The sequence below is a fragment of the Neolamprologus multifasciatus genome, chromosome 23 (genome assembly GCF_963576455.1).
Source record: "Neolamprologus multifasciatus chromosome 23, fNeoMul1.2, whole genome shotgun sequence".
In the NCBI taxonomy this organism is placed as follows: Eukaryota; Metazoa; Chordata; class Actinopteri; order Cichliformes; family Cichlidae; genus Neolamprologus; species Neolamprologus multifasciatus.
The window spans coordinates 11,965,839-11,992,948 of record NC_140460.1 but is presented as its reverse complement, the minus strand read 5'-3'; the positions used below and the strand labels follow the sequence as shown (position 1 = coordinate 11,992,948).

The window sequence follows — 27,110 nt, the reverse complement described above, 5'->3', positions numbered from 1 at the left end:
TTGTACACGATGCATTCAAAGAACGAGACAATAGCATATTAAATATGAGAAAGGAAATGCCAAAAAACGGCTTTACAAATGTCCCTGTGTACAGCACCAAGTACTCGACTTGTTTTTGATGTTTTCATTACAGAATAAATAAGATCAGGCATAGTCCAAACTTAGCACCATTGTTTTCAGACTGTGAGTCAAGTACACACACACTAATGCATTCTACAATGTCAACACAATTCAGGATTTAAAAAGAAAAAAAAAAAAAAAAGGCAAATGGAAAGACCGACAGCATAAATATAATCATCTAAATTATCCACAACTATACAGTCAGAGAATGAATCACATTCACAGTACAAACATCGTTTACAAAAACAAATGACACCGTTTTTAAAAGCAAACAAAGAGGTGTGAAAAAAGTCCAGTAGTTTGTTGTGGTTATGGTCAACTATGTTTTCCCAGTGTGTGAGGATTTGCATGCATGACTCTGTGTGTGTGTATTTAAACTAAACGCAGTAAAATTTCACATATCAGTCCACTTTCATTTAAACCTGCTTTTCCTAACAGCACGGATAAATATGAATGCATGGATCTCTACTGTTAAGCTTAGCTTACAAAGAGGAATATTTCTGTTGCCGTTTGTGTGACTTCACAATCCGACGGGAAAGAAACAGTTAATAAATACACGCAAACTGTTGTTCTTGGACACGTGGATTCAGCTGTTTGCTGAACCTTAACAGAGCAGCCACAGTGACGAGTGGCTGAAGAGCACCATTTCATTTTTTTTTTTTTTTTAAAAAACAAATGTTAACGTACTCGGCACTGCGTTGCATTACTGGCACCCAAAGGCATGTTATTAATTTACCTTATCCTCAAAATAAGGCCAAAATCAACATCCGCAGATGTTTTCCTCATTCCTCTCATCCTTCAAGAGATTTGTCTGATTATTGCTAACATTAAATATCTGACATTAGCAGAAAAACAGAAACAACTTAACTTTAAGGAAATAGCTACAAAATATTTAGTATTTTTTGAGACAGAAGGATTCAGAGCAAGCCAAACAGACACAATCTAATTTATTCTTTGGCTTTGAATTAAGCACCAACAACTCATTGCCGTTTGTCACAAATTTAAATATGAAAACACAGTAAATACAGTAAATCATGAACATGGCAGGGGTGCCAACTAACACAAGCAAGGGCTTGTACATCTTCTGCTACGTGAGCTTAATATCCAGTGCGAAGTTAGACCAAAATACGAAGTTCCTCATTTTGTTACGCAACCAAATATATTGCAGCAAATACAGAATTTCACAGAGGGAGGAAATAACGCATGAACCAAAAGCAAAGGTGCTTGACGTCGGAGCAGAGTTCAATGAACCGGCTCTGTGTGTGTGTCTGAGTGTGTGTGTGCGTGACTTGTGAAGTGAAACTTTGGGGGGGAAGTGGACCCTGGTTTATCCGGTCGTTAAATGATAATTCTTTTTTTTTCTGATTTTGCTGAATCCCGGTTGCTATAATTGGCACCAGAACAAAGAAACTACATATGAACAGATTAGATAGCACCTTAAAGTCAAACACGATATTTAAGTTCACTCAGAGCTGGACAACACTACTCCACACACAAACATGACCAGTACCTATGAATTCTGCTCAGGGTGACCATAGTGGTGGTTAGTGTGTGTGTGTGTGTGTGTGTGTGTGTGTGTGTGTGTGTGTGTGTGTGTGTGTGTGTGTGTGTGTGTGTGTGTGTGTGTGTGTGAGAGAGAGAGAGAGAGAGAGAGACAAAGATCCCAGTACAGAAGCCGGTCTTGGAGGCGATTGGGTAGTGCAGAGTTTGAAGCACCAGTGAATGAGGAGAGTGCCTTGGTCCACACCTGGACATTTGCATAGTTTATTTAATGTTGAGGTAGTTTCCATCAATTACCTGAAACATTCAAAGACAGACGAGGACATCATGAGTGATTCTAAGGCTTCCAGAAATAACACAGCAAAAACACAGACAGCTGATTGAGCATTGAGCCTTTACTTTTAATCTAACACCTACTTCTCTTACCTTGTTCAATCAGACAAACAGCTTGCAGAAGCACATGGAAAACAGGCATCCTGTCTCTCTCACTCCCTACCAGCCTCTCTCGCTCACCCTCTATCCACCCTCAGATTGTTCTCCGCCCTTCCCCTCTCCTCGCCCTTCCCCTCAGCCCCAAACCCTATCTAGGTCGGGAGCTGGGGAGCTGGGAGGTGGTGTAGGTACCATGCATGCTCTGAGTCCTCCACATGCTCCCAGCACCACCAGAACTGCTGGTCGGTGGCGGAGGGGGCAGACGGGGGGAGTAGTGCACTGCAAATGGACGAGAGGAGGAGGCAGAGGAGGCTGAGAGAGAGGAAGAGGAAAGGGGTGCAGCAGCAGAGACAGAAGCAGCAGAGGTAGAGGATGAGATGGAGAGGGATGATTGTGCTCTCTGGTGGTGGTGAGAGGAGAGGGACAGACGCGAGGAGTGGAGGGAGTCTGATCGAGAAGACGCTGGGGAGTCAGAGTGCGTGGATGTCGACGAGGAGGGGACGCTATGCAGGGGTGGAGGAGGCGGCAGGGAGAGCGTGGGAGGAGAGGGGCTATGCAGGACCGACTGCGTGCGGCTGTGCTGGGCCTGGGATAACGAGAGGGGCATAGGCGAGGACACGGGCGCCAGGCGTGTGGAGGCTGGCTGGGGAGTGGTGTGTTGCTGGGTTTGGGAGGAGGTAGAGGAAGAGGAGGAGGGGAGACTGAGCAGAGAGTTGAGGCCTCCTGAGGTGGGGAGCGTTGCCCCAAACTGATGGGAGGACACTGAGGGAACCACGTGGTGAAATATACCTGCAAATCATACAGCAGAAATGGAGGGAGGAGGAGGAGGAGGGCGAGAGAGTGGAGACAAGAGAGAGCAGTGGCAAAAAGAGCAGGGGGTGGGGGGGTGGGGACAGAGAGAGAAGCAAGGGCTGAGCCAGGTTGTGCAAAGCGCCAAGCAAGTCTGAGACAAGCACATAGAGAGCAAACAGAGTCAGTCCACTGGAAATGTAACGGAGCCAATTCAGCGCAGCCAGCATAACGCTGCAGGAAGTGAAATGACTCTGATGCACTAACACACCCGGGGAAAACGCATGGGCAACAACGTGACCTCCATGAAATCAAACGGTCACTCACGCTTTGTTATTAAGGATTTCAATGAAAGTTTTGTGAAAAATGGCACATTTTCCGAGGGTGTCTCCAACTGCATCACCTAAGCGGCCAGTCCACGTCAAAGCAGGGCAGCACAGAGAGTCAGTCGAGAACACTTACCTGGCTCTTTCTCTTGCATGATTCGATATCAAGATGACCCCAAATACACAACCAAGCCCTCCCTCCAACTATTTGCTAATCCCTAGATAACATTGGCTATTAATCAGTGGTGCTCACCTCCAGCTGCTCCCCCTGCCAACCCAGCACTGGAGAAGCTTCCTAGGGCAGAGTGTCCGTTGACAAGCCGAGGGGTCCCAGTCACCGTGGATCCGCCAGTCTGGGCCCCAAACAAAGATTGCAAGACTGAGGTCCCTCCAAGTGGGAACTGGGCCCCCAGGTATTGCCCCACAGATGACCCAGTGCTCGAGGAAACAGCTACAGGACTGCCTCCCACTTTCCCACTAAGAATGCCCCCTCCACTGCTGGCGGCAGCAGAAATGAAGAGGTTCTGACTGGCCAGATTGCCGCTGTTCTTCAGCTCCCAGTCACGGGAGGCCTTCTGCTTCTGGAGGGTCTGGCGCTGGTCTGAACTGCTTCCTCCTTGAGCACTACCAGCACTGCTGCTTCCACCCCTGGTACTTGCCTCCTGACTGAGGAAAGGGTTTGGATTGCTGTAGCTGGACTCTCCATCGCTCCCTTTCCTCACCTGCTGCTGTTTGTGGTCAGAATCTGAGTCTGTGCCCCGACCCGAACCCCCGATGCCAAACGGAGAGCCCCCCTGTCTCAGGTCAGAGTTGGGTTGTTTGGGATCAGAAATGGGTGAAAAGGTGGATTTCCATTTGCTGGTAGAGGACAAAGATGACGATGAGGAGGCTTCACTGCCAGTGCTGTTACCACTGCTGCTTCCTGATTTTCTCCCTAGTGGAGGAGAAAGGAAAAAAACAAACAAACACACAGCTCTCATCATCTAGCAGAAAGGCAGAGAATGATGATGATTATTTCTTAATGTATTCATTTTCTACCTCGTTCACCATCTCCGAGTCTACCAGATCCATCTCTGCTCTCCAACGATATAGTGGCTATTTTTCTTTCAATTCTGCAAAAACAAACAAAAATCTAAATCAAAATAAGCAGTAACAATATTATAAATATATAAAATTTGCAACAGAGCTGACTGAGTCATATTTATAACGGTACAACTTGTGATTAAATAAAAGCACAAACAGGAAATGCTGAATCACACGGTTATTCAGCAAGGACATTTAAATGACTTCCGATCGATGAAGCTCATAAGCTTCATATTACCGAGAACTGGAGCTGTCAACAGGATAACCAGAGTCCTCATCGTCTGAGCTGGGTGCTGTGGAATATCGACCCATGCCGTTCATCTCCAGGGGCCGCTCTCTCTTCAAGATGGGAGGTTGGTCTAGGTCAGGCCCAACGGGGCTGCGGCTTGATTGCTCTGGAGAGGAGATGGCAGAGATCTCCAGAGGTTGGTTGATGTTGTTCACCTGTTGGCGAAAATAATCACAGTTTACAGTGACGCTGGCGACATCTGTGAAAAACAAAACAGACGGATGGTTACGCTGGAGCAGCAGAAGGTTGTCTGTACGATGGCTAAAGAGGATGTGGCATTGTTATTACGCTATTATTACATTTGTTGTACAGTTTCAAGATCATGCCGCAAAGTGTGCCTCTATTGAACTTTTAAGACTGATGAATTAGCAGTGTGCAGGAGCCTTTAAAACTGCTTATAATATTGAGTATATACTTAATATAGTACAATACTCATAATGTAACTTCAAAGAATCTCATATATGCTCTTTCGTCTCCAGTGCTCACCATGGAGTTGATATTGAGTGGCGATCCTGAGGAGTGGTTGCTGGAGCTGAGCCCAGGGAATGATCTTCTCTTTGGGGATCCACTGGCCATAACAGGCCCTGGGTTGCCACGTTTCCGTCTCCCCCGCTTGCGTCCCTCTTGAGAGCAGAGGCTGTGAGAGGAGTGCGATGACGACGTATGTGTGGGTGTGTGAGCGTGCTGCGTGCTGGGCGATTGGTGGTGGTGGTTTCCATGGTTACTGTGGTATCCCTGCTTGGCCGGGTTGCCGGTGTGGTGGTGGAGGCGAGATCCTCCGGCTGCGCTGCCCCCGCTGCCTGATGAAGAGGAAGACGAGGATGAAGAAGAAGAGGAGGAGAAAAAGATCCTCCTTCGCAGTTCACTTTCCTGGGCTTCTGCGTCCGATTCACCTCCTTGGCCCTCCGGTCCATCTTCTGGAACAATCCTCGGGGGTCCGTCGGCATACTGGAGCACCCCCCCAGTGCTGAGAGGGGGGCTCTGGATCGGACCGCCTCGGCCCATTGTTAAAGTGTTGCTGTGTGGAGGAGGTGAAGAAGTGCCATTGTGGTCCTCGGGGTGCAGACCTCCATTCATCATGCTGGAGATGGATGAATATCCTAACAAAGACCAAACAGTTCATGAAGCTTCACAGGAAGATCAGACTAATATAAAACAGCATCAATTCACATATTTAACCTTAAGTAAGCAGCAGTAAGTTTTTAAAAAGAGGAATTTTTAGCAGCACCCCAAGGAATATACTCACCCGTTTTTAAAGATGTAATAAAATAAAACCAGCTTTTTTTCTTTGCAAGGAGTTTATTTTGGTAATTATGCTTTATTTGTGAAATGGACAAAAATAATTGGAAAATGCATATTATTCCATGAAATCAGCAAACACAGAATCATCCCCTTTACTGTATGTGGTGACCATGCTTATGCTGCATAGTCAGAGGGCAAAACCCTGACTATAGTAGAAACTCTAAAAGTCACAAGTGAAAAATAAGAGTCCGTCCTTACCATTGGTCTGACCGGTCTGTGACACAGGACTCGGAGTACTTCTCTGAAATCATGAATGCAAAGAATTTATTTATTTATTTTGAACTTTAGACAGTTACATTAATTAACTGACTAGATAAAAGCCTAACCTACACATCTTAATCTTTAAACATAATATTTTTATCGTGCAGCGGGGCTTCACGAGAGGTGCATCAGTGATGTACTATAGGAAAAGTCAGCACACTCACCAGTCTCTCAGCACGACTGGGTAGCACCACACTGGCCAGTGGGATGCTAACTGGTAATTTACTTGGGTGAACAGTGCTCAGTGGGATACTAATAGGAAGGCTTGTAATGCTGTTGTCTCCCTGAACAGATGGACTCCTCTCTTTAATGCCCTGTGTCACAGCACAAATGGGAAAATTACAGCAGTGAAAGACTCAAGGTGTGCTTGCAAATAAATCACAGTGAAAGACAAAAATTCACCCTCTCTGAGCTTTTGAGGTTATTCTGAGCATCACATCCGTTGGGAGAGGGGCAGTTCTGTTTGGCTCCAAGTGGAGAGTTAACACCACCCAGATCCCTAAAAAGATAAATGATGCTTTAGGATTCAATCTGCAGACAGCAGAAATAAAAATGTTCATACATGTTTGTAGTAGGAACAAACCTATGTGTGGTCAGCCCTGGACCTCTTAAGTGAGCAGAGGCAGTAGGATCCTGGTTAAGGTGCCTACGCAAGGCAATCTTGGCAGGGGAGAAGCGCGTGTAGTCAGGAAGAGCATGAGAGAAGCTTTGCTGCCTCTGTCGAGCATCAGGGGTGGCAGCCACTAATTCATGGTCCGGGGATATGGGCAGGTACCGAGAAAGAAGCTCACCCTTGGAGTTAACACGGTCAAAACAAGGTGAGCTGGTGCCGTTGATAGTAAACTCTGGGCTAACACCGTTGAGAACTGGGGCTGAAGACAGGCCGAGCTTAGAAGAATCCACATCTGTGGAAGCGCGAGACTCCAAGTTTTTTCTATACGGGGAACTTTCGCCCGGGCTGTAGGATTTCAGCTGAAGTAGCTCCTGCTGCCTTTGACTTTTCTCCAGCTCCACAATGCTTATCTACAAACAGACACCAGGGGGAACTATTACACAGGTAAACAGACTATACCGATGTTAAAATATTGGAAAATGTTTGTCACAATAGCTCATACACTCTTCCTGAAAACCACAGAGCAGTGAGGTGGATTAAAGGGTGGTGAGATGATAGCGGTAGCGGGGCACGCCTCAGTAAAGAGAGACCAAAACACCTGGATATAGATCCAACAATCTGAAGATGTCAGCTGTGTACCTGCAACTCCAAGCAATGTCTCTGCTTCTCGGAGATCTGTTTGCGCAGGGCCTGCTTCTCTTTCAACAAACTCTCCAGACACAAAGAGCCCCAGTCCAGCTTCAACTCCTCACATCGAGACTTCAGCTGAAAAATAACAAGTTACTGTTACTCACTCTCTCTCTCCCATAATGCCGCCAGCCTGTTCGTACAGCATTGCGCAAAAGTTAAACAGCAGGTACAATGACAGGTGAGAACCGCTGGAGACAATGCTGTAATTAAGGGCTGGGGGATCTGAAGCCTCACCAGCAGCAAGCTGTGGTCTCTCAGCAAAGCCATATCTCTCTCAAGTTGCTTGGTTTGCTCCTTCAGCTGAAGGTTATGGGCTGATATCTCCTTCTGGGCCTGAAGGAGGTCCTCCACAGTCAGGGCTTTTACTCCCAGCTATTCAGCACACACAAAAAAACACATATTTTTATCAGATGATGATAAAAGAACTGCTCAAAAGAACTGCGTCTAAGTGAGTCTTTGCAGACATCTACTGGCTGAAGAGCTTTCCCTGCTGCAGTAATGTCAAAGTGCATTTTACATTCTAAGTGTTCATATACAGTCACACCTGATGCAGGTGTGCATCCACCCCCCCCGTTTCTTTTACTCAATTTTTATTATAATTTACAACATTGCAACTTGTACTTGTCAATGTTCACAAGTAGGACAGTTACAGGAACCGCAATGCAGAAATACAGATTAAAATAAGAACTGCAATTAGGAAGCACAAAACAAAACTGGGAAGCAAAACAAAACCCAAGCAAGCCAGCAAACAAACAACAACAAAAAAAACCCAAAAACTTTATGTAATATTAAATAACATGTGACAATCTTAGCCATAAATGAACAAAACAAAACAGACCTATGCTAAATTATTGAAACAGTAAAGCATGTATGGGTCGCCAACGCTCAGTAAACAATTCTCTCTGAATCCACAGAGCATATGTTATTTCCTCCATTTGGTAGGTGGATCAAGATTCAGCCATTTAATAGTAATACACTTTAGTGCTGCTGTAAGCAAGATTCTTAAGAGATACTTTTTATTGTTTCCTGCAAAACCATTTGGTAATACCCCTAAAATGGCTAGCTGTTGGTCTTTTGTTAATGGTTGTTGGAAAACGGCATTGATTTAAATATGTCATTCCAAAATGAGCAGATTTTTGGGCATGACCAGAATATATGTGAGTGGGTTCCTAAATAAGTACCACAATTTTGCCAGCAGGTATCAGGATTTGTAGGCTTCATTTTGGCAATTATCTCTGGGGTTCTAAAATATCTCATGACCACCTTCCATTTAAATTCTCTCCACAGCCCAGAATTAGTCACAAGATGGGCTTCACTGAACACCTCTTCCCAGGTGTCCTCTGAGATTTGAGTGCCAGTCTCGGCTTCCCACCTTGCCTTAATATCCAAAGTTGCACTTGTATTGAAACTCATAAATGCGTCATAAAAATTGCTGATTAATTTTGGGGAGGAATTACTTTGGAATATTTTTAGAAATATTTCCTCAATGGGTGAGGGCTCTAAAACCTGCCTCCATTCTTTATGTTTTGTCAAAAATCTTCTTAGCTGCAGAAATCTAAAAAAGTCAGATGAAGGAAGCCAAAACTGACCTCTCAACTGTTCAAATGAGCTCAAGTGCCCATTCCTCACAACATGACAAAATTTATGAAGCCCATTATTTGAACATGCTCTGAAGCCAGAGTCTTCCACAATAGGAGAAAAACCCTGCAGGGAGGAAACTTGATAAAATTGAAATTTCTTTTGGAAGACCAAATGATTGTTTGATTCTACGCCAAATCTTTAGTGTGACCCTTGTCCATTCCCCCATATGCAAATTTTTAATTGAAATGTTAGAAAAAAGCAGGGATTCCAATGATCTTTCACACATTGTCTTCTCAATGTTTAGCCACTGAGTTTCAGACAAATCCCGCACCCATACAGTCAGGGGTCTCATCTGAGCTGCCCAGAAATAATATTTCAGATTTGGAACAGCCAATCCCCCTTGCAGTTTTGACAGTTTTAATGTTTGGAACTTGATCCTTGGGCGTTTGCCTTGCCATATAAATTTGGAAAAAAGTTTATCTAAATTATCAAATGTAGAGTTGGGAATGTTAATAGGCAGCATTTGAAAAAGGTATAGAAGTCTTGGCAATACATTCATACGTATACTCTCGATCCGACCCAAGAAAGACAGAGGCAGGACTGTCCAGCTCTCTAAATCTTTTTTTATTTTTGCAACTATAACTTCATAATTTACTTTAAACAAGTCTGATAATGAGTGAGGAATTTGAATTCCTAAATACTTGATACCTTCGTTTGGCCATTTAAAGCGACATCGCTCCTTGAATGTTTGTGAAATGTTTCCTCCTATATCCATTGCCAATGTTTTGTCAATGTTAACTTTGTAACCAGAGACGTAACCGCATTTACTAATAATTTCTTTTAAATGAGGTACACCGACTGCAGGATTTGAAATGTATAAAAGTACATCGTCTGCATAGATGGACAATTTATGCTGTTCTCCATTAATTGAAAGGCCCTGAATTTCATGTTCACCTCTAATCAACTGCGCCAGAGGCTCAATACTTATATCAAACAGCAGGGGCGACAGTGGGCATCCTTGTCTACACCCACGTTCCAGTGGAAATCTGGCTGATATTGTTCCATTTACCCGTACAGTCGCCATTGGGTTGGAAATAAGAATCTGTATCCACTTAATTAAGTTTGGCCCAAATTTGAATCTTTCAAGTGTATGGCCCAAGTACTGCCAGGAAACCCTGTCGAATGCTTTTTGCGCATCAAGAGACAGAATCATTGTTTCTTCTTGTTTAGTTTTAAGTTCAACAATCTACAAACATTGTCCCCATAGTGCCTTCCTGCAATGAACCCCGTTTGATCTGGATTTATAACATGTGTAATAATTTTACTAAATCTTTTGGCTAAAATCGTGGTGAGAATGCGCAAATGAGTATTAAGTAATGAGATTGGCCTGTATGATTGACAATTTGTGGGGTCCTTGCCCTCTTTATGGATTACGACAATTGTAGCATCGTTCCAGGACGGCGCCATAGTCCCAGTCTCCAGAGCGCAGTGGTAAGCTTTCAGTAATAAGGGTGCGACTTTGTCCTCAAGTTTTTTATAGAATTCGTTAATAAAACCATCAGGGCCAGGACTTCTTTTAGTTTTAAGGTTTGAAATCACCTGTAAAATTTCTTGTTCTCGAATTGGTTCATCTAACTCCTTTGCTACAGATTCTGGCAGTGTTTTTAAATTGATCTTTTCTAAGAAATCAGATAGTGTATTGTCATCTTTACATGTATCTGAATTTTTATATGACTCGAAAAAATTGGCAAAGCAACTTGCAGTTTGATTTGGTTTAGTAATTAGGGTTTGATCTGACTTCAACTTTTGGACCACATTACAAGTTTGCTGTTTCCTGAGTCTTACTGCCAGTAATCTACTAGCCCTACTACCCTGTTCATAGTACTTTTGTTTAATGAATCTTAAATTGCCCTCAATTTTCTCGTTTATTAAACTATTAAGCTCACTACGTAACATTTTAAGATCGGAAAGCAAATTGGCTGTCTGTGCTTTTTTGTGTTGTTGCTCTAGGTGTTTTATTATGGCCTCCAATTCACACCGCCTAGCCTCTTTTCTTTTTTTCCTGGCACTTGCAAATGATATTATGCAACCTCTAATGTATGCCTTGGTGCAATCCCAGAGGGTTAAAGGCGATATCTCTGGAGTTGTATTCAACTCCAAGTAAGTATTTAGTTCAGTATGTATGAACTCACAAAACTGGCTATCATTTAGGAGTGAGGCATTTAATCGCCAAAGTTTTAGTTTTGGTGTCAATCCTAAGTCCCATGAGAATGATAACGGTGCATGGTCAGATAGTGTAATTGGTAAGATTTCAATATTGTCAATTCTATGCTCTTCTGGGGGAAACCAGTACTCCATCAATAGAGCCGTTGACCATAATGTACCTCCCATGTGGGTCTCTATATGTAGTGAGTGGGGTGAAGTTTATCGGTCTGTGTACTAGGATAGCCACACCTCTTTTCCTGCCAGAATTGTGAGATGAAGGAACTTCATCTCACAAATCCGTAGGAACTCTGTTTAAACGTTTAAGATTGTCTTTGAGAGCAGATTGGTAACTTAAGTGCCTATTATTGATGCAAATTAAGCTGGAATGTGCAGAGGCTCTGAAGTAAGCATGTTCACTCCATCGCGCTCGCTAGCGCCCCCCCCCCCCTGTTTCTTTTGACCATGTTTATCCTCAGGTGGGACAGAGACGGCATGAGTTTTAAGCCCGTCTACAATTCCCATCCGTTTGATAATCTGCAGTTTTTGAATATACATGCTATAAAAAGTTGAATGAAGCATTTTCTGTAGATTTCTACTAAAAAGTGTTACTGCATCAGGTGGGAGCAACATAGCATCACTTCTTACCTCATCCAGTTTAGTCTGAAAGAGACCTTTGATCTTCTCCTTGTGAGACTGACAGACCAAATGGAGCTGCTCCGCCTGCCCTGATAGGTCCCTGTGTTTTTGCTAGAGTGAGTGGAAAGCAGATATAATAATATAAATGTATATACAGAATTTAGCGAGGTGAAGATGACCTCACTATGCAGTCTGTTGAGACAATAATTACCTTCTCTTGGTCTAAAAGTTGTTGCAGGTTGGAGCGGTACTGAGGAGTCTTCATGTAGGCCATAAACTGGAGGTACTGAATTTTGATATTGTCTGTAAAAGAAGATCAAAGTTGGAGACAGAGAGAGACGGACAGTTTAACAAATATGTTTGCTGTTGATTGGAGAACTGCAGAACTGTTGTTTTGTTTGCCTCTTCACATTTTGGCCTCATTCTATAATGTGTGCCTAGAAATATTCTGACCCTGTGCACAAAAAAAGTGCACATGCAAAAATGACTGCTGGAAATAATGAAACATGCACACCAGCTAATTTTCTTCTTGTCACAGTTTAAAATGTGGATGAGGCTCAACATGTTTGTTCGTTTGTTTATTTTTGTAAACACGGCTCATATCAGTCTCTGGTGTTAGCTGGTCACGTAAAAGAACAACAAAGATGCAATAGATGCAACTGAAGTTGAGGATGTTGAGAAAGCCCACCAACGCTTTTATTTTTTATTTTTAGTGTTCTGTAGTGTGCTGCCACTTATTTCTGATTACTGTTTTTTTGTCAGGGGCCACAGACAAAAACAATGATGGCATCAGAGCGAAACAGGCCAGGTACCAGACTTAGAGAAAAGCTTATTTTCATTTGCACATTTACAACACAAGTATAATAATATCAAAGACCATTCATGCAAATCCTAAAGACTCAATTTTTTCAAGGGATTAAATAAAAAAGGAGAACTGTGCAAAAGCAGAGCTTCTTTAGGAGCCCTCCACTCATCCTCAGTGACCTTAAAGCTAAGTTCTTACAAAGTTCTTACAAAACCTTTCCCAGTTGGACGTTCAGTATTGTGAACTATTTTGACAAGATTACCATTTGAGTACAAAATCTGGTTCTCAAAAATAAATATTCTGTACTTCCAATACACCTCTGTATGTAGGTGTGTGCGGAGGCGGAGTCACAGCTATGAGTGGATAGCTCACGATGTGAATGTATTCACTGAAAAAGATCTCATCCAAAAGTTCAGCACAACGAGAATCATCCTAACCAGCAGGCAACACACAAAAGTCAGATCAAGTTCTCTTTTATTAAGTCTTTAGTTCACAACCACAAACAGAAGTGGCGTTAAAAAGCTTTAGGCTTTGTTAAATTTCCTTATAGATCAATCACACCACACTTCCCAGAACTTCTGTCCATACTGATATATGAAAACTGTTGCTTAAATCAGTAACCTGCATTTCACATAACCATGTGTATATCTGGTATGGTGCATGTGGTTTTTCAGCATCACAGTTAAAAAAAAAAAAAATCAATCGGTGTCTTCATTAACTTACCTAGCAGTTTTTCCAAACCAGGGGGAGTTGGGCTCAGCAGAAGTTGACTAGGGGTATAGTGCTGGACCTTGGGAGGTAGCTGGTAGAAGGGACTCTGAGGTGGTCGGTATGCATCTGCACGTACAGTAATATTTTCATTAGTAACATCAGTAAAAGTCCTGTTTAGGAAATAATACAGACAGCATATTTTGTGTGTGTGTGTGTGTGTGTGTGTTAGCGCTCTTACCCTGAGGGGGTGCTGCAGAAAGGGTCTTGGCATGCAGCAAATCCAATGCACTCTGATTCTTCTTATTTTTCTTCTCAGCAGCTGGGGTAGCTTTCTTGGGTCGACCACGTTTCTTATTGTTCAGCTTGCGACCTTTGGCCAGGAGTCGCGTTCTTCTCGGTTTAGCGGAGGGCTTGACCACAGTCACCAAGCTAGGACGCTCCTCTTCACCACAGGAGTCCTGCTTTATTACACAAAGAGATAACAGTCACATAGAGAACACAGAGACCTGTCTCACAACGCTGACCGGCTTGTCTGGGTTTACAGAAATTAATTCTCATTCTTGTACCTTGTTTGGTTCCTTGGGTTTTGTAGGCGTGGTACTATTGCTTTTACTGTCCTTTGTGTCCTTCTGCTGACGTCTTCTAGCTGCCTCTTGCTCCTCCTAACAGAAGATGAATCAATTTACTAGTCTGATCCAAAAAACATAGTAAATACAGGGACTGTCAACACACTGAAGAAGAAGACTCACCCTGAGTTTAGGATTTTTGAGACTAGCAAAGTAGTTTTCAAGCTGGAAGGTGAGAAAAGGAAAATGTGGGTATTAGATTAAGAGTCCTTATTTACACGTTTGTAACAACACTTAAAGAATCAGGTGCATGCTCGTTTCACACTTCTGACTGAAAAAAAGCAAACGCACTAAATAATTAAATTTAGTACAATCGGTACATAAAATGTGTTTTGTGTCGTCGCCAAATAAAACTTCATAAAGAGTGAGACGGAGAGGGCAAATGGCATCAGGTGGTGACAAGAAACACATCTGTATAATGAGACTGTCACAAGCATTTTCCAGGCAGCCTGCCAGTTTTCTCACTGGGATTTCAACAGGTAACCAGGGATTACTTTCACCAGTTACTGGGATGACACATATGTCACGGTAATCTAATAAGCACATGTCTGCCTGTGAAACCTCAGATTGCTTACTCTCAAGATACACTACTCATTAAGATGATGCCAGCTGTTATTATGGCAGCTTATCTCTTGAGTTTAGGTTACGGTTCGTCTCTAATGGATAATTTATTTGTGTTGCTTTAGTAGTCAATTATTTTTTTATTGAGCTGACGAGATCCTCTCTGTTAGGATTTCATGTGTGGACGCCTGGGATCACTTCCTCTCATTACAGAAACAAAGAGAAGCATGGGTGCTTACTATGGTGCGGTCTATGGTATGCAGGTAGTAGGAAACTGGCTTTCCAGTCCAGGAAACAGAGCCTCTGAGTGGAGAAAGCTCCACCACACGCATAATTGTGCCAATATCTGCAGGACAGAAGGGAGAAATATCACACGGAAGTCTAATTGACCGTTAAATAATATTTATTTTTTAAATAAATTGTGTGCTTACCACTCAAGTTTCGACTGTTGATTCTGAAGTTTAAAGGTGCAAAGGGTTTGGAGGATACAATTTTCCCTCCTGGGGAAATAGAAAAACAAATGCACATAAATTCTTTACATGTGTTGTACACACCACAGCTTTTTCAGCTCATTACTTGACGCACGCATGGTAATTTACACAATCACTTTATCTATGGATGGGTCTCATGAGCCAATTTTAGCTTAATTAACAATGAGAACAGCTGAAGAATTAATCACTACCAACACTACAAAAACATGATGAACAAAATACCACATGCACCTGCTTTCAAACTGTTTTTCTATCTTTGATTAATTTTCTCCAGTTTTCAATAAAGGGTCTCAAATTCAGTTTTGCTGGGAAATTTGAAAATACCAAATTAACAGAGAGCAGACTGTGGAGATTAAAGAAAAAGTGGACACATCTCCTCAAATGATTTTTAAAATAATGCTCTGATCCAAACATGACATACAAAAAGTGGTGGGTCTGAATATAATGCAGAAATTGTATGTTTGTGACTTTGAAGCTGAAACATTGTTGACTCTATAGAACACAAATTCAACAATGTGCCTAACAGACCGTCAGTGCAACATAATTTATGCTCAATTTTTCTGATAATTCTGATCAGAATTTAGTGATGATCTATATATTTTCCAATTTAAGAGCCTCGTGTATGTCTGAGTGTTTTTTAACTGAAAGATAAAATAACGCAGATGTTTTCAAGTACAAACAAGTAATGAGTAAGTAGTGTAGTCATTAGCTGAAAAGTACTAACCTTCCTTCATGTTAGCAAAGCGCTCCTTCAGCTGGTGATCTACCTCTGGACCAAAGGCAAAGTTATTCACAAAAATAATACTGGAAAACAGACAAGAGGAAATACTTCACAGTTCAATTCACAGTAAAAATGGTTACCTCAGGATGTAATGAATGACAAAAACAGTTAAGGAGGCGATTTTCTGATTATATTTTGATTAGATTCAGATTCTAAACGGCGTTATTTGCAGAAAAGCATAAATGGAGATTTTGTCTTTCAGTCTGTCACTGTGATCAGGCTTTGTACACCACCTTGTGTTGGCGATTCTTTCTTTCCACTCTTCAGACAGAAAATCACCTCTTTCCAGCTGAAACAAATTGTACGGTTATGGAAAAAGTCCTGAACACCTGTGAATCTACAGAGCACCTGAATTTGTTTCTTCTGAACGTGTGCACAATGAAAGTGCAACTTGTGTCACACAAGAACCAACTTACTGTGTACTCCCCGTGTTTCTTCCCATACCATTTCATCCATTTTTTAAACTCTTTATCCATGGTCTGAAACAAGGAACAGAAACAATATCAGAACACTTGATACAAAAATTCAAGTTTTTAAAAGTCAAAATGATGATAATGCGAGAGCTGTGGAGGCATTTCTAGAAAGAGAGGAAGTAAACAAATAGCCCCCAGTTAAAGTTTTTGATAATAAAAATAATAAAAAATAATAAAACTAAGATTTTGAGTTGAATTTCCACCCAGTCGGGAGACATTAATTCAAAGCAGGGATGTCTATCTGAAGCTTGGGCACTACTCACCAGTCTGTTACCTGCTCTATAGTCAAACCAGCACTGATTGCAGTCAGACACTACAGTCACATTATGATAGAGCTGCTGGAAGTTTGAAGACCGCTTAAGGTTCAATCCAGCTGCGTCAGACATTTACAATCTTAATTGAACTCAGTTTAGTGCTTTAGTGCAAGTGTGGAACAGGTTTATGCACCTTGTTTGGTGCAGCGCGACAGGGCAAACAAATGCTAACAAAGAAACCAGTTTGAAGGCTGATCTGAAGAGGAAATAAACAGCAGGTGCTCTTTCTGCTAGACTACGCTCTAGTTTAGAGCTGTCTATGGTAATCGGTGGCTTTTCACTAAAACAAATTTAAACGCAGTGATTTTCAATCCCGTGCTGCTGGGTCTGTATATCTGTCATGTGAGATAATGGAGTTACCTCTGCATAGGTAGCTGGAATGTCTGCTTTCTCTACACCGTAGTAGTGTTTACAGTTGGTTGCTGCTGCAACCTGCAGCACCACCTGCCCTACTCCTGCAAATATGAAACAATTTCTTTAAACACACCAAAGCTGCCAGACTTGCTATTTATGCTGGAGTTCTGAATCTTACAATTTCAGACATTTTCATAGTTCTTAATTAGCATTTTTATCCAAGTAACCCCAAACACACTTTACTGGAGTACTTTTAAGAAACAAAGACAAACTTCAGGTGCTTCTACTAAGTGGTTAGTATAGAATGAAATGTATAACAGCAAACTAACCACTGCCAAGGTCAACAAAGGTGTCTTCTTCCATCATTTCCATTTCATCAATAATCTGGGCCACCAGGTCGAAAGAGGTCTCTCCATAAACCTCGGGGGAGAAGGGTTCATAGTTGTTGAGTTTCTCTGGGTCGGTCACTGAGTGGTTGTACACCTGCTGTAAGATATGTCTCAGCAGTCCATTGGAAGGACGCTTGTTTAGCTTCATGGGCTGGGTGGTCCCTTTCCACTGTAAAACAGGATTTGCATCAATTACATAGCGCCCCCAGAGAGTGCACTCCATCCCTTTTTATACCTTTTAGGAGTTTTCAGACTCATTTTAAACAGTATCATCTTAATGTATTCAATTATTTTTCACAATTACCTGCACACATGATAATGACAAAGCAAATACAGGCTTTTTGAGTTCAGTTTGTACAACTGTTAAAAATAAAAGACTAAAATATCCCATTTCAATAAATATGTGAAGCATTCACTTAATACTTTTGCAAAAAAAAAAAATAAGAGCCTCAATTCTTTTGGGAAAGATCCCACAAGGTCGGCAAACCTGTCCTTTAGATGTTTCTCCATTTTTATGGTACAGTTATTTGAGCTTAATCCCGGTGGATGGCAAGTATCAGTGAACATTTTACGTTTCTGTTTGTTTTATGTAGTTCGGGTCCATAATTACCGAAAAGCAAAGGATGCACATCCACCATTTTTTAATTGAATAATAAATTTGATAAATTGCTTCTCTGCACTTTGACACTGACATAAAAAAATACATTATTGAAAAATATGTTCAGCTGCCTTTCTATAGGGTTACGAGTCCCATGGACAGGATCCAGCTTGGCTGACTTTGACCACAAGTGCTGAGAATAAACCTTGTTCTTCTCAATGAGCAGCTCCTCCTCACAGGTGGTTTCAACTGCCAAAAAACAGCTACCATAGCCTATGTCAGTCCAAGACAGTGGTGTTGGAGTACGACGGGGGAAGAGACTACTTGGAGAGGCAGCAAAATGATTTCGAGGGCTGCCAGAAAGGCCCCCTGGTCTGCATGTTGGCAGGCAAAGATAAGACAGGAAAGGCCCGGGCTTAATTAAATAGCAGAGACTACAGTTTACTAGTTTTTACTCTAATATTCACCAGCAGCTGTAAGACCTTACACAGACACATATCATATTTACGACCAGCTGATTTCATTAGCCCTGTGTTAGCCTTAAGATGGGCTTGTGAGGGTATATACTCTGACTTCTACCTTTCAACAGCTGGAATAGGCTCCAGCTCTCGAGGAATAAGCGGTTAGGGAAATGTACTGTTGTCTGGACAGATGATTTAATTAGTGCCAGGTAGATTCCAGACAATCTTTAGAAGTTCCTAAGTGATCTCTGACAAAAGTAGCATGCACCAGAAATCAATAGCAAAAGGTCTGAATACCTGTGTAAGTGGAATATTTCTTTAATTACTGCAGTGGAATGTAGATAAGACAGCACTCTAAAGAGTTCTTACCAAAATCCAATAATTGAAGGACAAAGATAGACCACCTTAGAGAACACTGGCTCTGATATCCTACTATAAATACTCAAAACCAGAATAAACAGTTAGGGAAAATGATTCACAAAGGGCACAGATTCAAAAGAACCAGGTTTGTGACTAATGTGTAGCCTTCTCCTACAAAACAGCAAGGAAGTTTCACATATGGACTCACCAGCTGATGAATGCTGTCAATGGCCCTGTTGTACTTGTCACAAAGTCTCTGCATGCTCTCAAAGCTGGGAGAGAGAGGCAACACATATTAAATATGATCTCTATAATTTAATTTAAGTAATAACAGCACATTTCTGAGTGAAATAATACAGCTCACATGGGTTAACTCTAACTATTATGACCTAATTTGTTATCATGGCTGGGTGAAATTAATCAAGTCTTTAAATCTGACTCATAAACTAATTATCAGAGACATCAATCTAACCTTCTGTCTGACTCACAGACTTTGATTTTACAGATACTGATGACATTATTTTACCTCTTGGTGTCATAGTCAATGAGTACGTAATTTTCCATTGCCAGTTTGAGGTCTGGGATTTCCTCACACACCCACCTATTAAATAAACAAACATAAAATCACTACTAAATCAGGTCTTTGACAGTCATGTGCATGCAGGAGTATCGCAGGACGGAAACATCGCTTACCGAATGGTCTCGATGATTTCATGAGCAGCATCATGGTGTTTATCCTTAAAAGGGAGGGAGAAAATATTACAAAAACCACACCGAGAATAAAACATTTCACTCAACAGCACCGCAAATTACAGCTTTTAGATGTCCTTAAACTCCAAACACGACCACTCAAAACCAGTCTAAACAAAACCTCAACACTGCTGAAGCCATGATAGTTTTAGAAGACTGATGTTTAACTGGGGTGTATATAATAAACTGACAGCTGAAAATAAAATACCCTAAACTGTCTTCACATCTGACCTTAAAATACCACAGCTCAGTAAATCATAGGTCAAAACACTAAGACAATCTCATCAACTGGCAATCATGGGAGGGATGAACTCCCTTTTAGCAGAAAAAAACTGTCAGAATCAGGCTCAGGTAGGGACAAACACCTACAGCGACCAGAGGGAGTGTGAGGGGAAAGAGAAGACAAATATTTAAATGGACTGATTCTTATATGGCGCTTTTCTACTGTCCGGGAATACTCAAATACTAAAATAATACTCAAATATTACTCTATACAACATGCCACATTCACCCATTCACACAAGTACTGTCATCTATGCTGTTATGTGCTTACGACCACTCACTCATTCATACCCTGACGCATGCATCAGAGAGGGACTTGGGGTTAATATCTTGCCCAAGGATATTTAGGGGGAGCCAGGGATCAAACCACCAACCTTCCGATCAGTAGATGACCTGCTCTACCTTCCTGAGTTACAGCCATTTACCACACTGAGTATTGTCGTAGTGATCATAAAAAGAAGGAGGAAGTTCCTCAGATGGTTCAAGGTCACCTGATTTAAGCTACATTAAACATTTTATGATGTAGCCTAAATCAGGCCTAATTTCAGAAGCACAGAGTCTCTGTCTCCTGAACCCGGAATGTTAGCTGGTTCCACAGTAGAAAGACATGATAGGATGAAAGGTGGTGCTACATGTAGGCAAATTGCTGACTGGCTGAAAAGCAGACCTGAACAGGAAAAAGAGTGAATGGACTGGTACTCCATTATATAGTGCTTTTGTACTGTGCACTTTTTTTACTACAAAGCTCCTTCACCCATTCCCACACACATTCATACAACATCTAATCACACTGATCGAAGCACTGGGTAAACACACGACGCCAGTATCTTGCACAAGGATGTTTCAACATGCAGCCAGAGATTGAACCACGAACCATCTCGCTGACAGATGACCTGTCCTACCTCCTGAGCCACTACCACCACCACTCAGTTTTTTATTGTTTGGGAGATTCTGAATGTGCATTAGGAGGATTATGTGAATGCCATCGCAGAGAAACAGGGGTATTGCTTCATCACAGTAGCTAACCGCAAGGAAAAACTCCTGATATGTTTATGGGGAAATAATCAGTTTAACAGAGTGCTTGCAGAGCCAGTATTGTACCGAGCATGCATTTTGTGTTAGTATAAACAACATGTGTGTAAATATATGTTAAGTCTGGTGATGTGCGTATGCAATGAAATGCTGATTAGCCATGTGCACATGCTGCTTATGTTAATTAGCCACGAGGAACTGTTCTGGTTATTAATGCATGTTAGTCTGGAGAACAGTGTAATGTTTAATGTTCAGAGTTTCCTTTAACCAAATCATGATCCTGTGTGCAACCCTGCAGAAAATGCATTTATAGCCCCTAAACATATTTTATGACTCATGAGTCTTGTGCTGCATTTTGCTGCATTAGCTCTGCAACGGATTGTGTAACAGACCCTGGAAAGGTCGGATTACCTGCTGAGCGACAGTGCCTGTTAAAACAGCATTTCCAAATCCAGCAGGAATTTTAATTAAACCGTTTTCTATTAAAAAAAGACATCGAGTGGAGGGAAAGTAAATATGACATGCACACTAATATGTGTGAAGGTAAGGTATAAAACTGCTGAATGGGAGTTTTGATCATTATAAATATAATTAAAGAGAAATTACAACAAAGAAGAAGAGAAAGAGATATTGATTGCTCTCTTATTTCTTATTTCTTGTCTCCACAGCATGTTTGATTTGAAACTAGGGATATTTCACATGTAAGGCAAATGTCCTAAACATTACACCACAGAGCCACAAAAAGACCTTATAAAGAAAGTATTTGAATCTTACTACCCAGTTAACGTGTGTTTAAAATAAATTGGTATATGTATCTGTCTTGTGTACTGTTCTAAGATTTTTTATGTTATGTTTTTATGAATTTCAATAACATCTGTTTGAGATGTTAATGCAGATTGTATGTGTCTATTTGAATGTATATAGGAACTTGAAAAAAATAGCTGATGCTAATGGGAACCCTAATGAAACTGGAGAGGCTGAAGCTATGCTCATGCTACATCCCGTGTCTCTGAAAATCACCCTAAGTTAGTCAGAAGCAAACTTGAATAAGATAAAATCTATTGTATTTTACACATGCAGGGAAATTATATTCATTAATTTAGCAGGAGTGCCTGAGCAGCTCTCTGTGAGTAACAGGACTCAAGTTGCATCCAGCACACAGGCTGCCTAAGCCTGTTGCCTGAGCTGACCCACTGACCCACTTTCCGTCTCCTACTTTGCCAAAGAGAGCCTCTGCTGGAGAGAAAGAAAAGAAAGAAAGTAGAAAAAAAAAAGAAATCTGAAGGTGAAAGAGGACAAAGGCAGGGAAAGTGAAAGCGAGAAGCGAAAAAAGAACTGCGAAAGGAAAGGGGGCCTGAGGGAGGAGACCCTGCTATTTGTCAGCTGTTTGAGGCCTGGCACAGCAGCATGAGCTAACGGCTCTCAGCTCTCAGCCCACAGCTTCCAGCTTCCCGCTCAATACTACCCGCCAATACTACGCAAACTTCCGCCAAAACTAAAACATGCATGCGCACACCCTGAAAGAACCATGGCTAGACAGGAGATCTGTTAGCGGAGCACGGCAGTTAACTACATTATGGAGCTAACTGTTAATGATAATGAGCTACAAATCTTCCTAAAACACACATGAGCAAAGCACTGTTTAGCTCTTAATATGGAAGCTATGCAGAGTATGAAGTGAGCGAATCAGATGCAGCAGGGGGAGGTCACCTGCTCACACAAAGACGGCACACAGCAACACCAGTACAGAGCTGCTGCTAAAAATAAACGCTGTCTGAAAGCTAGACTCAGACAAAAAGAACAGAGGACCCTCCTCTCCTCCCCACTGTGGGTTCAAGTGACGCACGTACTACTCCTCTCCACGCTACCTCTCCTCACAGACGCACCGTGGGTGTAGGGGTTTTACCCGAAACACTGCTCAACTATCTACACCTCAGCACCCAATGAGAACAAATGACCAAAGTCAGGCTTTGTATAGAAATTTTAATACATTTTATTTATCAAATGGCAAAAAAAAGTAGTAAGATGAAAGAGCCTTTTTGTTTTAGCTATATCGAGACTAATCGTGCTTATTTATACCTCCATATATGCACATAAGAATTATGCTCAGTCACCACTGATTTTGTAACAAAGAAGATCAAACAGACATATGATTCAGATGTCAGTATCAGCATTTACTGCCTAGGAGCAAAAGAGATTAGAGCTACAAATTTCTATGACCAATCTTTATCTGCTGTGTCACATCAATTTTGTGCTGGCTAAATACTCAGATGGTGCGACAAAGAGCTGAAAAGCTTTAAAACAGCTTGGTCATTTTTTAAATGACATTTGTTTTGTTTTCCCAGCACAAAAGGGCCAATGAATAAAAGCTACTTTAGTCTGCTCCCTTATTCACAAGGGGTTGCCACAGCAGGTAGCTCCACATGTTTGATTTAGCAGTTGTTTTACGCCGGACACCCTTCCTGGCACAATTCTAAAGGCATCTGTGTCTCCTCCGAGAATCAAACTGGTGATCTTTCACTTATTAGGCAAATGTCTAAACCACTACAAAAAGAGCGATGAATTAGAAATAAAATAAAAACTGGTGCCAGTACTCCTCACGAGTATAGACAGCATAACAGTTGGACATAGCCACCTTGATGTCATCCACTGGTTTGTGATGTCCTGTTATGAAGCCTCCAGCTGAGTTTTTTCACCGTCGCCATCTTGGTGTTTTGAAGCCAGATGTGACGAGCTAGAGGTGGATATGACTGATCCTTGATATACTCATAGCTTATCATGGCCCTTTTTAACTCTAAATCAATTTTTATAAATTAGGCAATATAATTTATATAATATAAATTAATCAGTTGAAACTAGACACTGAGGCCATCAGTCTGATCAGCACAGTGTGTACCGAGCTTCTCAATGGAGAAGGAACCCATTTCTTCCAATCTTTTCTGGTATTTTTGCAACCAGACTTAGCCCCCTGGTGTTACAAAGAACACAGGCTTAAGGCACTCTAGCATCACACTTTAGACAAGGCAGGCGTGTCCATCTTTGATAACATCTGTGGATATCAGCCAAACTTTTAATAATGCCATTTCAGTGGTGATACAGAATTAAACAATCCACAATCCAATCCTACTGATCATACACCTAAAGTACTTAAAACACCAGCGTATATCTTAAAAGTGTTGTGTGGGGCTGCTTAGTACCAATACCTAGAACCAGATGGATAAAGAGCTGCACCACACCAGAGGTGCTCTTCATATGGAAGCATTTACAGATGCACAGATGTGGGGATTTAGTGAGCAAACAGCAGATGAAAGACTAAACAAAAGAGATCAGAGAACATCTTCTTTGGATTTTTTCTATGGGCTTGGTTCACTAAAAGCACAACTTACACATCAAAAGCCTGTAACAGCAGCCATGTTGTGTCTATCATACACAGATAGCAATGTGCTCGTGCTCTGTAGGTGTGATAAGCAATCCTAATGTGGTGCAATGTAGGAGTGAAGAGTAAATGGAGTGGGATCTGCTGTTACCACCAAAAAGTTCAACAAAGGGAAAACACAATGAGTTTTAAACGTGACTGGGATCACATACTGGTATGTGAATTCTAATAATACAGCATTGCTGAACAGGGGCAGACTCATATCCTCCCTGCAGACTTGACCATATGGACAAGAGAGGAAGGGAGAGGAGAGGGGAAGTGTTTCCCCCTTTGAAAACAGGAGGAGAGCACCGCATGAATGGGCTCCATATCACACAACTCCACATGCATCAGCTGTTTCTAATTCAACACATGACAGTATAAATAGCTCACGCAGCCCAATGATGTATTAAATTCCTGACATGTTTGTCCTCCTGTTTATCTTTGCAGACCATAACATAAGAAATGGGAGGGAGGGAGGGAGGAACTGTGAGTGTTATCAGAGTCTGGCATAGTGCAAAAAGGGAGGGTCAGCTCTGTCAGGCAAAGCAGGGAGGGAGTGCCTGATTACATCGACAAGCAACTCTGACTCAACAGAGACTGAAACGGGTGATGGGACAAACACACTATGATGGAAGTGAAATAACCAGACTGACAGACACAGTGCAGCGTGGGGGTGGGGGAAAGCGCCACAAAGAGACCCCACACACGCATTCTCATAAACTCCGCTATCTTCTCACCGCAATTACTATAAATGAGAAAGATAGTTCAAACTAACTACACACCACTGAAAAGGACCACAGAACCTACAACCGCTTCCCCTTCCGCTTATACTGAATGAGTCAACTGACGTGCTGACAGCTACATGGAAATAAAATTAAGAGAAGAGAGAGAGAGAGAGACGTGTCTCTACCAGGCATGATTGCTATCACTGCACAGAGCAGACTGACTGGGGGGGGGGGGGTCCACCTCATGTACAGAGTTAACCCGAGCAAACACAAGTCAGCTGCTCTCGCTCCTAAAACTATGCTAGGATAACGCACATACACACACAGAAGGCACTCTAGGAATGCCAACACTGCTATTCAGATGTGTACAGACAGGAGTTCAAAAACCTACTGTGTAACCATCGGAGATACGGTGTGGTCTATGTGAGCAGGGAAAAAATGTTCGGCCATAAAATAAGTTAGGGACAGACTAACAAAACGGTGGTCCAATTTCAAAACAACCTCCGATCAGTGGCTGTCACTGTTAGTTTTACTAGCTACGGTCAAATGTGCCGTAGGATCTAAGTGTCTATAGTATGACAAGGAAAGAACGGATTGAAATAATCCAGGTATGCCATCAGCCATGGCAGAAGGCTGATACAGCACGTCTGTCACCATCCCAACCAGTATGACCCGATTCTCCGGACGAGCGTGCCACGGCTCTTTCTGCTAGCTAGAGTTAGCGCACAGCTAACGCGGCTAACAAAGACTAAAACAAAAGGCAAAGCTTAAAAGCTACAAAAATTAAGTTTTAAAGTTTAACACTTACATATACTGGTAACGGCCACGGATACCCAGCGGGTTCTGCTCCAACCGGCGATTTGAGCTTGAGCTCCAGCTTTTCTCCCATCCTACACTTCACGGCGGCTTGGCTGTGGTGGATAGCTAGCTAGTAACTGCTCTCTGTTAGCCAGCTGGTCGGTTAGCGAGCGACTTACAACGAGAACATTTTGTAAGAAAAACGTTCAAACGCGTAAAATTAAAAAAGACGTCGACGCTGGTTACGTGGCAGATACACTCACGATGCGTTCAAGTGTATAACTGGATATGACTCGCTGTTCTATTTTAAATAAAATGCCTTTTTATGCCCACTGGCAATAACACCGATTCCGTATCGCCGCCATCTTGCCCGGCATGAATACTTATGGCAAGGGCCACTGGCAGCGGAGGGGACGCAGACGTCACTGAGCCAGCTCACGAGCAAACCACCCCTTCCCAAGCTGCGTGAGAACACCGATAACATCACGACTTTTTTCCATATTAACGCAGGAATATTTACGCAGAGCCGGCAGATACATGATAAATGATAACAGTTCGTTTTAATATAAACGCTAAAAACACATTCGACTCTATTTCTCAACATAATACACTTTTATTTACCCATAAATTATAAATATAAATTATAGCTTTAAGTAAATTAAATATAACGCAAATAACAATGCAACGAGTACTAATAAACACATTCTGTTTTACACCACATAATTAAGGACACGTTTTTATGTACTAGGTGTTGTTATAGAAAGTTTATATACAAATAAAATGTAAAACATTGGAAATTAGACCTAAATATTATTTTACCAGCCTTTAATTCAATTCAATTTTATTTATACAGCGCCAAATCACAACAACAGTCGCCTCAAGGCGCTTTATATTGTAAGATAGATCCTACAATAACACAGACAGAGAAAAACTCGACAGTCATGTGACCCTGTATGAGCAAGTACTGGGGCACAGTGGGAAGGAAAAAACCTCCCTTTTAACCGGAAGAAGTTGGCTCAAGGAGGGGCGGCCATCTGTCGCGACCAGTTGGGCTTTATTAATTACTTAATAAAAACAAGTCCTAATTTAAACAATAATTTCCATCTCCTGAGCTGTAAGAGATGGGTTTAATCAAATTCTGCAAAAATATTCTGTTTTTGGTTTGATATTACTGAAAGTGTTCCTCATGAGAGGAGCCGCACCAAGGCTCACTTTCACCCTCATACGTCCAGCTTAGGGTCACAACAAGGGCATACTGCCACACACATGTCTACATGCTGTTATTTACAATACTGTGCAAAAGTCTTGAGCCACCCATCGTTTCTTTATAGTTTGTTTCTTGTAATTCTTTAGA

General features: G+C 41.9%; 1 protein-coding gene across 1 annotated transcript; it reads right to left on the bottom strand.

The window, feature by feature from the left end:
- Positions 1-1,694: 1,694 nt before the first annotated feature.
- dot1l (DOT1-like histone H3K79 methyltransferase) lies at positions 1,695-26,306 on the bottom strand. Its single transcript, XM_085152270.1, has 29 exons — positions 25,767-26,306; positions 19,445-19,488; positions 19,278-19,352; positions 18,960-19,023; positions 17,273-17,501; positions 16,950-17,044; positions 16,219-16,281; positions 16,036-16,091; positions 15,746-15,825; positions 14,962-15,030; positions 14,770-14,876; positions 14,093-14,134; positions 13,910-14,005; positions 13,582-13,804; positions 13,356-13,469; positions 12,039-12,130; positions 11,837-11,938; positions 7,640-7,777; positions 7,355-7,480; positions 6,686-7,125; positions 6,505-6,601; positions 6,267-6,416; positions 6,040-6,082; positions 5,026-5,639; positions 4,489-4,694; positions 4,206-4,279; positions 3,421-4,101; positions 2,047-2,841; positions 1,695-1,917 (listed from the first exon to the last, which is right to left on the bottom strand). The coding sequence occupies exons 1-28, from the start codon at positions 25,845-25,847 to the stop codon at positions 2,201-2,203; spliced, it is 4,842 nt and encodes a 1,613-aa protein (XP_085008396.1). The 5' UTR covers positions 25,848-26,306; the 3' UTR covers positions 1,695-1,917; positions 2,047-2,200.
- Between the last annotated feature and the right edge of the window lie 804 nt (positions 26,307-27,110).